The sequence below is a fragment of the Galeopterus variegatus genome, unplaced genomic scaffold (genome assembly GCF_000696425.1).
Source record: "Galeopterus variegatus unplaced genomic scaffold, G_variegatus-3.0.2 Scaffold953, whole genome shotgun sequence".
Lineage (NCBI taxonomy): Eukaryota > Metazoa > Chordata > Mammalia > Dermoptera > Cynocephalidae > Galeopterus > Galeopterus variegatus.
Window position 1 is genome coordinate 141,741 of NW_007727064.1, and position 11,601 is coordinate 153,341.

Genomic DNA, 11,601 nt, shown 5'->3' on the forward strand with positions numbered 1-11,601 from the left:
TGCAATTTGTAACTTTCAAATGCATATGGCAATTTAAAGTGGGAAAGGTTCTGCTTCAAAGAAGAGATAGGCATTTGAGAAGTCTTGGTCATTGCTTATGTTACAAATGAGTCACTATTTGAAAAAAGGAGCTTTTACAAAACTAAAAAGCACTTCTTTGGGATCTATATTCATCTTTAAATTTCATCCCATACTCTTAGCACTTTCCTCTTATAGAGAGAGGAAAAGCAAATTATAATAAATTCTGAATTAATAAAAGCACTTCTTTGGGATCTATATTCATCTTTAAATTTCATCCCATACTCTTAGCACTTTCCCCTTATAGAGAGAGGAAAAGCAAATTATAATAAATTCTGAATTAATGGAGTCCTAACTAATGAGGTTTTGTTCTTTCAGAAGTGACAGAGAACAGTGTTTTTGTGCAAGAGGTTAAATGAGGCTAACATGGGATTTGGTATTTATGATTTCAACTGCCCTTGGAGAGCTAAGTAAAATGGTAACATCCTTATCTTACAAAAATCACAATTTTAAGCTGATGTTATGACGTCTTAAACAAATCCTGCCACACAAGAAATCGCATGCTCTTACCCCAAGGTGCTAATAAATCCATTTGTCGATCCCTCCGCGTACAGAGAACAAATGTCTCCAATGTGTAGGAAACTAGACATTTTATCAGACATGTCTTTCTCGAAAATCCTAGACAAAGTAAAATATACAACATTGTTAGAAGGAAAGAAATGCTCAGAGGGGAAAAAAAAGTCACAAAGAGTTGGCTCAGCTCAATTTTCCAAAGCGCTTTACTTAAAAGTCAAATTTAAATAAGAGTTTGACAGACAGGCAATTCAATGAGCCAAGTAAGGACATATGCATCAACATTTTTTCCCATATATTACTTAATTCCAGGTTATTCCAACCACAATAACATTTGTTTCTAACAAAACCATGCCTGAATCAGATTCTAAAAGTTGAGAACCCTCGATAATAAACAGTGAACATAAAGACTGCAGGGAACTCAGCCAAGAACTTTGCAGTGATTAAGGAGTTGGAAAGTCTGACTTATGAAACATTAACATACTCAATTTGCTTCAAGGAATGTTAAGTCAGAAGGAAACACCTGGTATAAAACTTGAGTCTGTCAAGGCCATAGTGCTTGGGCCAAGGTACCAAAGGAACAAAATGAAATTAATAAAAGGAAACCTGGTAACAAATACCACCACACTCCAGCAGCCCTTTAAGAATTCAACAACTGTACACACTTTACCCAAATGTAACTGAAATGTCTTTCCTCTTCATCCTTCACCAAGAACACTTCCAGAGGGAGAAAGGCCCTTAGCACCTGGCCCAAATCCTTCAGTATTCAGGTAATAATAATAAGGTCCCTGGCCAGGTGCACACAGCTAGTTAGAAGCAGTCCTAGAAAATGCATTTAAGTTCCAGAAAATTTCTAGCAGCCTAGAAATCATTAAATACACGCACACACCAATATCAACAAAAATATTGACATGATTCATAAAAACAGCTTTCATCAGGGCCATAAATAATGAGGAGTGGGAGCTAATTGTAAAAAGCTAAATTGACATGTGAAAAACAAACTCAGCTATGTGGGAAGGCTGTGTGCTAGTGCAGACTGCAGCTAGTTCCCCAACATTTCCTCAGGCGCCTGATGTGTAGACACACAGGGTAACTGAGGTCTTCCCAAGACCCCGCCTCCAGACCCAGACCCATTTAAACACCTTTTCCCCATCTATTTACTCAAGTTCCCCCTTCCAGAAACCATTTACCCCACAAAGCCATGGAGTTGTAATGGTGTGGAAAAATATTCTCTCTCCTTCGATGGCTTTCTGGGTGCCAAGTTTTCTTTTAGGAAGAATTATGCAGCCGTGATCAGCATGAAACTTCAGGAAGCATTCTCCTGCCTTAGCAGGAGTGCCAGTTACTGAAAGCAAACTGTTAAAGAACCTCAGCGTACTGCTTGTCAGAAGCTACAGGGAAAAGCTAATTTATCCCCTCAAACAACCCAGACATTGCAAGGGAGATGAGGAGCATTTCACTGAATGCAAACTTATTTATAGACAGAGACAGCAACTGAGAACATGGAATAAACTCTCAAACAAAAGAGCCAGCATCTCTAGACATTGAAGAAAGACACACAAATAATGTGCAGAAGGACAGTTGGCCAAGTGCTGGCCTCTGGACTCATGTCAACCGTTTTGTCATTTCTTCTCGACTAGGTATTTTATACCTAAAGGCAAACCAATGCTTTAAACAACATCCAAAAAGGCTGCACAAATGAAAAACATCAAGGGGCATTAATGTTTCCTTTATGTGCTTATATTTAAAAGCTTTATCATAAAGGGTCAGGAAGTCAGCTTCTTTCTGGGACCAATTATTGGAAAACAATTTCTGTTTGAATTTTGAGTCAGACCAAACTTGTGTCCACATACTCTGGCCTCCCAGAGGAACACTGGGGAGTTGCCAAATGCAAGAAGCAGGTATGTGCTCGGGCAAGAGGACCGGGGCCATGTCCAGCATGACCAACATTCTCCTTTCTGGCTTGTCCTTCGAAGGAGCACTGCACTCCAGGGGAGGCCAGGAAAGAGCAGTGTGGACTTCCCTCACCTCCTTGATACGTTACTGAAATGTTCCAGGTCCTGAATGGGAAGAAGCAGGCACAATTCAGTCTCCTGGAAGGACAGAGCATGACGTACCCAATGTTCCTGGAGCTGATGATTGCAAAAGGTGTCAGAACACCATATTTCTACAGCATGGTTCTGCATTATTTCCATTTCTGATAATAACAGCTAATATTTAGCAAGCACTATCATGCCCACCATTGTACTAAGGACTTTACAAATATTCTCTCACTGAATCCTCATGATCACAGTGTGAGGCGAGCATTACTATTATTCCCATTTTATTGTTGGGGAAACTGAGGTACAAAGAGGTTAAGATGCCCAAGTCATACATAATTAGCAAGCAGAAAGGCCAGTTATAACCCAGGTCTGACTCAAGCAGAGCTTTTCATCAACAGTGATCCATGGGACATGGACTAAAAGGTTAACCATTCTTATTCTCTAGGTGATGAGATTCTAGAGAACTGATTGACTTTTTCACACACAACGCTATTTCCTAATTTTTCTACTGTGTATTTTCCTACTTTTCCTAACGTGGCCATGTAACACTTTCATAAGTCAGTGAAAAAAATGTATTTTTTCCAACCAATATGCTTATTAAGTAGACAAGATAATTGAACAAGTAACCTTTAGCTACATTTTACATTTCCCCCTGGAAAACACAGGCCAGGATGCCCACCACAGTTAATGATCTGCAACTAGGCCATCTGCCAGGGGTCTTAATTAAAAAACAACTAAAGAGGGTGGGGAGGACAGATTCTTCCCCATGGGTCTCAGGCAGTAATTCTCCTCACAAAGGACAGGGCAGAAGGCTTCTTGGTCTGGCTGGAAACCTCTAGACTCTCCCCCTCACCTATTGTTAATGAAGAGGGGGAGGAGGTGGGAGAGGGACAGGAAGAGGAGGAGAGGTCCTGGTGCAATTACCAGTGATGTTCTGAAAGGAAAAACAAAGGCTGGGAAAGTCAACAGAACAGGCCTCTGCGGAAAGTCCTGTGAGTGATGGGCCCAGGAGTAATATTCTGGAAGACTTCCTGTTGTTCAGAAGCAGGGTGGGAGAGCTGGCCTCCTTATCTGATCATGGACCATTTGTGCCTGCAAACTTCAAGCAGCTGCCATCAGAGCTCCAGTGTCAAACAATGGCTGGGGACCACCTAAGAGAAAAACAGAGGTGGTGCCGACCTGCCATGGAGCTGCATAACTGTGGGACTTCCAAAACCATGTGGACAGCCAAGGCTCTTTGCTGACAAGTTCTGTCTGACACGGAGGAGGGCAGGTTTGGGTCCACTCCAGAGCACCATCATGTCTGCCAGCCCACCACCACCTCACAGCCCATGTAAACCCCTCTGCTTTCATTCTCTCATCTGCAAAATGGGATACTTACTTCAAGAGGTTGTTGTGAAAATAGATAAAATAATGCTTGAAAAGTGTTTTGTACAGTGGCTAGCATACTTGTATTGCTCAACGTTACCTATTTTTATTATTTTGCAGTAAGAAATAAAAGAGAATTCTGGAAGATTCTAGGGCTTCAAAATTTAAACTCGGGGCCGGCCCGGTGGCACACTGGATAGTGCGCCGCTTGGGAGGCGCGGCGGCGCTCCCGTCCGAGGGTTCGGATCCCACGTACGGACCGGCTCCCGCTCACTGGCTGAGCGAGGCGCGGGAGCAACGCCGAGGCTTGCGATCCCGTCGCCGGTCCCCAGTCCGGTACGGGGGCAACACTGAGGGTTGCGATCCGTTGCCGGACACAGAAAAAAGACAAAAAAAAAAAAAAAAAAATTTAAACTCGGTACGAGAAAGGATCCCCTGTTTAAAAAGTCAGCTGGGTATCATAACAAATGAACTCCTGTATGACCCATTAAGATATATTTTACTTTAGGGAAGATAATTATCCTCCCGAATTCCCCTGTTGAGAAAAAGCTGAATAGAGTATTACAAATTATAATCAACTCCCAACCACAGAGCACGCTGGCCTTTCAAAACACAGAGTCACAGAGTAAAAGTTGAAAGGAATCTGTAAAGCATGGGATCCATCTCTCGCCCAATAATGGAATCCCCCCTCAACATCCACATACAGTGTCTCCTGTGGATGGTCTCAGCTTCTGCTTAAAACACCGGGCAATGGAGCCTATTCCATGTTCAAACAGCCTAGTTAGAAAAATTACTCCTGTCCCTTCCCCTACCCCTACAAAAGGACTGCTGCCTACCAGAAGCTGTACTACTCATCTGTCCTCTGACCCGTCAAAGACCTCTTCTAAATAGGTGAATGCCCTCTAGCTTATTTCTCCTTAAGACCTTGCTTCTTTTCACAAAGTATCCCCATCCTCCATCCATTCTTCATGGGACATGGCCTCAAGAGCACCCCCACCCCACGGCAAGCAGGAGCTGACTCCAGAGACTAAGCACCTGGGTTCAAACACCAGCTCTGCCTCTTAATCCCTGTAGGACTGCAGGCAAGTTCTGGAATTTCTCTAAGCCTTGCTTTCCCCAGCTGTAAAATGGGTACAATGCGGTTCGGCGAGAGGACGTGTATAAAGCACCTGGCATGAAGCAGGCGGGCAGTCTATGTAAGTGATTTCCATCAGGCCACCACTGTCTCCCACCTCCACTCTGACCAGTCGAAGCACCCAGTGAAGTAGGATGCTTCTAGGGTGGCTTAACCAGGGCAGAGAGGGGTGGATTACTGTCCCTGGGAAACAAACACAGGAGCTTTGTTGAGCCTCACACCAGCTGCTGGCTGTGCTTCCTTTTCTCTCCACTGAAACTGCTCCCTGAGCAACGTGTAAAGAAAAGGGACATTTGATTTTATTCCTAAGAAAGCTGCAAATAACTCACAAATCCAGAGACCTGGTTGAGAAAAGAAGCCAGAGGTGGTAGTCTTCAGAATCTGTGTTGCTCTCTCCTTCTCTACACCTTCCCTGTTCTTCTTGTCTGCTCTGCTGGCTCCAGTTACCCCTGTATGATGAGGATTCCCAGATGTGTATCCCAACAGCTACTAGGGTTCTGCTCCTGGCTGCCTGCAGCAGCTCAATGTACCAAGAATTCACCTGCCTGCCCAACTGCTCCTCCTCCACACTCACTTCTCAGCTACCACCACCAAAGCCTGGTAGCACTTCCAGTCTTCCCTCTGTCCTTATCCTTGCCACAGGACCTTTGCCCATGCTGTTCCCTCAAGCCTAGAATATTTTCATCCCTACCCCACCCCTTGCTCTAGCTGAAGCCAAGTCATCCTTCGGATCTCAATTCAATCACCATTTCTGCCAGGAAATCTCCCCCAAGCTCCCAGATAAGGTCATACCCCTCTCTTATAAACTCTCCTTCCCAGCCTTCCTCTAAGTTACAAGGTCACACTTATCTGTGTGATTCCTGTCTGACACTCCCACAAGGCACACATTACATCCTAGAGATCCATTTTGGGATCTGTTTTATACCCAATGGTATTCCCAACATCAATGCCTCACACATAGTAGGTGTTCAGTAAATGTGTGTCAAATAAATGAATGAAGAAGTCCAATAGAGCATCACATCTCACTGATTTTAAGCTTTAATATATCTCTTGAACCTTCTAATTCTTTTTAATCTCTCCCCCTCTCCAACCTGAGTCTCAGCCAGTATCATTTCTCAACTGAACTCCAAAAGGCCTTCCTAACTCATCTCTCTTAATCTCTTTCCCCCCTCAATCCACTCTACACATAACAGCCAGCATAATCTTTTAGAAACATAAATCAGACCATGTCATCCCTCTGCTTACAACCTTCCAAATCTCTTCAGGGCTCTTTATGGTCTAGCCCCTGCCTACCTCTCCCTCATCATCTCTCTATACTCTCCCCCTGTCCCCCATACTCCAGCTGTAATGAACTTCTTCCAGGCCCCTCAGCATGCAGTATGCCTCTCTGTCCCCTGGGCTTTGCACACGCTGTCCCTGTTGCCTGAGACATTCCCTATTCCTATTTCATCCCAGAACAGTGCCTGGGACGCAAACAGGCAAATTTGGGTTCAATGTAATTACACTGCAATCCTATCTGCTGCCTAAAAGAGTTTGTACTATTTTTTAGGTGATTTTTTTCCAAAATGAATTAAAGCCAAGTTTACGATGTTGGATCAAGAATAGAGAATAGAGGCCTACTTGCTCTTTTCAACAGGTTTCTATGAGAAATTTGGGAGCAAGAAACAAAATTTCTGACTTTTATCCCTAGAAAGATACTCTTTTATCTCTATTGACCATCTCTTCTGTACGTCCAAAATGGTTGAGTGTACACATAAAAACACAAAAATACGCTCAGAATGTGTCGGTTTGAATTCCAGCTTCATCAATTACCAGCTGCATGTCCTTAAGCAACTTACATAACTTCTCTGAATCTCAGCTCCCTTATCTGTGAAAAAGGGGACAACCCTTCATATCTCTCAAGGTAACTGTAAGGAATAAACCAAGTAATTCACACAATGTGCTCAACACAACACCTGGCCTTACTACATGCTCGTCTTTGTATTTTTGAATAAGACTGAATTGAAAACGTTCACTTCTGGGCCGGCCCAGTGGCGCACTGGAGAGTGCGCTGCTTGGGAGCGCGGCGGTGTTCCCGCTGAGGGTTCGGATCCCATGTGGAGACCGGTTCCCGCTCACTGGCTGAGCGCGGTGCGGGCCCAACAACGAGGGTTGCGATCCCGTTGCCAGTCCCTGGTACGGGCGCAACACCAAGGGTTGCGATCCCGTTGCCGGTCCCCAGTACGGGCGCAACACCGAGGGTTGCAATCCCGTTACTGGTCAGTAAAAAAGACAAAAAGGAAAAAAGAAAAAAAGAAAACGTTCACTTCTGTTCCTTCAAAGTTTCACTCGCCTCTGTTCTTTACCTTTGATGCCTCTACTTGATATATGTTTCTTATTTGGTCAACACTGTTTGAAATATACCTGAAGAAATAAGACTCTCATAAATGTTTAAATCCTCCAGAGCCTATGAGGTGACTGATTCTGGGACAGCACATCCAAAGTACTGTTGTTTTCAGTACCCAAATTCACAGTATCCAAGATAGCCAGACTTAAACTCAACTCCCTCTCCTAGGAACATCAAAACAGGACCCCCCCTGGGAATGGTGGTGGTGGAAAGCTCTTCAAAGTAATGATAATCCAAGATTTAGAGCCTCTTTCAGTTTGGTGTTAAAAGAGACCTAAGTGCAGCCTCAGTAAAAAAGGAAATATGTTCATTTAATTTTAAGAGCTCAAGATAGTTTAGGGGTTTTATTTTTCTTCTTCTTTTTTTTTTTTTTGGCTAAAAGCTTTGACTGTGGCAGAAAAGTTGCTTATTGTAATTTTTCCCATCTATTATTTCTCCTGCACACACTTAACTAATTGCATTGTATTCATTTTTCTTAAAAATAAAAATCTCAATGTTCGCCTACACACAATTCAGAATTTAAAAGTTAGCAACTCCTGAAACCGAGACTAAATTAGAACACTTTCAGTAACCAAGAAGTTACCTAAGGTATCACTTAATCCTAAAGGGTGGACAGGCAAGGGAGAAAATCAGAAAGTTGACTTTACACCAGTTAATGGGCCCCAAAACCATGGACTCCCAAGTTTTTACCTACACACAAAGGCAAGCCTCCTTTGTTTATTAAGATGAAGCCACCTGGCCATCGGGGCTGAACAGTCTGACTTTCTGTAATCGGGGGAGAAAGAAAGTGCCACTGATTGTCCGACCTTAAATGAGGCCCTTGCAGGCATGGGAGTCGGCACCTAGGACCTCTGCCATGCCTGCACCCCAGTGCAACATTTATTTTCTAATAACCAAGCTCCCTGTGTTTTACCGCCTACTTACCTGTGGTGAATATTCTTAAATCCAGGGTAAGTATCTCCTATCCAAAATGCTTGGTACCAAAAGTGTTTCAGATTTTGGATTTTTTTTTTCCTTGGGTGGGGTGGAATACCTGCAGATACTTAAACCGGTTAAGCATCCCTAATCCGAAAATCCAATATCCAAAATGTTCCAATGAGCACTTCATTTGTGCATCACGTCAGCACTCAAAACCTTTCATATTTTGGAGCATTTCAAACTTCTAATCTTCCAATTAGGAATGCTCAGTCTGTATATCACCCAAGACACAAACAAAATACTCCCCAGAGGCCTGGATTTGTAATCATTTACTCTTCTTAAACAGTTCAGCTGGCTAGCACTGAATATATCTCATCTATTATTGACAGCTTCCACCTTGATTCCTTTAACACCAGCTGTGACAGAACTTAAGAGCAATAAAGCATCAAGACAATCTAATTTCTATTGTAACAATTTCATCTGAGGCCAAAAGCTACAAGAATCAAGTCAGGGTTGCAGATTAACAGCTATAAAGGAAGTTACATCTGTAGTTGCTATTCTCAGCCATGGAGAGGAACCTATACTTTATAATTTTTTAATGACCCATCCCACTGAAGAACTTCTAGACTGCCTGGTATAATCTTGCTCATCCGGAAAAGATGAGCATAAGACAAGTACCACTAGCTTCCAAGTGCTCAGTGTTCCTTTGCATTTCAAGAGGAGCTTTAGCTGGGAAGCAATTTTACTTGACAAAAACAGCTGAAAAGCGCATTTATTTCTGAACAGAAAGATCTGATACAATACCCAGACTTAGGGACATTCAATTGCATCCCACCACTTAAGTCTTCAACTTCTCCCCGCCTCAAATGTTCCATGCCACCACCCAACTTTTCAAATTACCGATCTATTCTATGAGCCAGTGGCTATCAATGGCGGCCCACAGATGCTTGGGGGTTCCCAAGACCCATTCAGGTCAAAACTATTTCCATAATACCACCAAGGTGTTATGTGCCTTTGCACTCAGTCTCTCACACATGTACAGTGGAGTTTTCCAGAGGCTGCAAGACAGATGATGTTACAACAGACTGAAAGCAGGAACAGACATATGATATACGAATCCAGCTGTTTTCTATTAAGCCAGGCCTTAAAGTGATGTGCAAAAATGGAAAACAATGCCAGTCTTCTCACTAAATTTTTTGTTTTGGAAAATATCATTATTGTTCATAAAAAATATGTTACTATGTTAATCTGTAATGGGTTTTTCTGTTTTTGTGTTTTCGGTGTTAATTTCTAATATGGTAAATACAGATGGATATAACTCTCATCAACAGAAGATCTTTGGGGTCCTCAATAGTTTTTAGGCATGCAAGGAACTCCTGAGATCCCAAAGTTTGAAAAATGCTGCTATAAACTTTTTTTTGATTTAAGATTTGCTCCAGCATTGGCAATGAGTTTAGGACTCACACTGTATAAATATGAAAATTTTTTATAACAGAATTTTTGTAACAGAATGAAAATGCAAAACATCCAACTGAACAGCCAGGGCTTTGGAGAGGGAACCCTCTATTTGAAACCTAAATTCACCTTTTCATTCTACACATTTATTGATGCCTACTATGTGCCACCACTACTGTAGGTGCTGGGGATATAGGTCAAAACAAGGCAGACAAGGTCTCTGCTCTCATGATTACCTGTATGCTAGTGAAGGCAGACAGACAGTAAACAAACAAACAAAAAAGATAGAACAAGCAAGACAAATCAGATAATGATAAATATGTGAAAAGAATTAAAACAAGGAGATATGATTGCGTGACAACATAAGTTGGCTGGTCAGAAAAACAAGATGAGACATTTAAGCTAAGACTTGAAAGTTAAGACAGAGGCAGGCAGTCATGCAAAAAAAATCAGGCAGAAGAGCATTTCGGGCAGAGCAAATTGCTACTACAAATTGCTACTACTAATATGGCAGGAAAGAGTAAGTTCAAGAAACAGAAAGCCAGCCACAATGTCTGCAGCATTAATAGGGAAATGCTGCATTAATGTTTTGCATTTTTGTAGAAGAAAGTATAGAGTAAGGTCAGAGACTAGAGAAGCCAGAGCCAGTGGAACTTCACAGACCAGCGCAAAAAGTTTGCTTTCTATTCTAAGTGTTATTCGGAAGTTCATAACCTTAATCAAGTTACTTACTTTTTCTGGCCTTCAATTTCCCCATCTGCAGAATGCAGATGAGGGCCTACCTTACGTTGAGGATTAAAGGAAAAACAGAAAATAATATGTTTACTTAGCACATAGGAAGGAGAACATAGGAAACCTTCCTGTTCACTGTTATTATTCTACCTTCTAATCTGCTATTTTCTACTCATAAACTGCTCTTTCTAAACTCTTTAGGGCTTACAATCAGTTGAGGATCAGCCCTACCAACCAGCAAGTCCGACTGATGACTGAGTGTAGAAAAGGAACACATGATTAGATGTATTCACCTGAACATGTCAATGCCAACTCAGCAGAACATTCTCCTCACTATTCCTAATAAAACCAGAGCTACCAAAGCACAGCCAGCTGAGATATGGGTGACTGCATCCCACTCACGTAGCACCCTCTGCATCTACCCTTGAAATCTCTGAGCTTTGCCACTGGATCCCAAAGCACAACACATTTAAACAGTCCTTCTTCTGCTGAAAAATGTAGCCAATGAAAACCTATAAGCTTTCTCCATTCTTTCGTGGCATAGCCACATACCTCCACCCCCCAAAAACAAAGGGTCCTTGCCTAAGTCCTTTAGTGCTGGTTTTATTACTGCTGGTTTTAAAAATAACAAAATTGAAAAGCTTCCTTTAAAGTTAGGCAGCAAAGAGAGGGATAATGCATGAAGGCTTAAAAGCACCTAGACATCCAAGAGGCCCTTAATAGCTGGCCCCTCAGAAGCATAGAGAAAAACCAATTAAAAAATAATAATAAAGGGCTGAGCCCGTGGCGCACTCAAGAGAGCGCGGCGCTGGGAGCGCAGCAGCGCTCTCGCTGTGGGTTCGGATCCTATATAGGGATGGCCGGTGCTGCGCTCAATGGCTGAGCACAGTGCAGCCCGTCTCAAAAAAAAAAAAAAAAAAAAAAAAAAAAAAAAAAAAAAAGCCGGCCCTTCCCTTTTTTTTTTTTTTTTTTTT

The 11,601-nt window shown here is 42.4% G+C and overlaps 1 protein-coding gene across 1 annotated transcript in view; it reads right to left on the bottom strand.

Moving 5' to 3' along the window:
- The window catches only part of LOC103591263 (inositol 1,4,5-trisphosphate receptor type 1-like), a gene marked incomplete at its 3' end in the record, with an annotated part of 165,857 nt that overhangs the window by 141,732 nt on the left and 12,524 nt on the right, over positions 1 to 11,601 (bottom strand). The window contains exon 3 of the mRNA XM_008573678.1: positions 589 to 696. Within this exon, the coding sequence (XP_008571900.1) occupies positions 589 to 680 (92 nt within the window). The remainder of the gene's footprint in view (positions 1 to 588; positions 697 to 11,601) is intronic.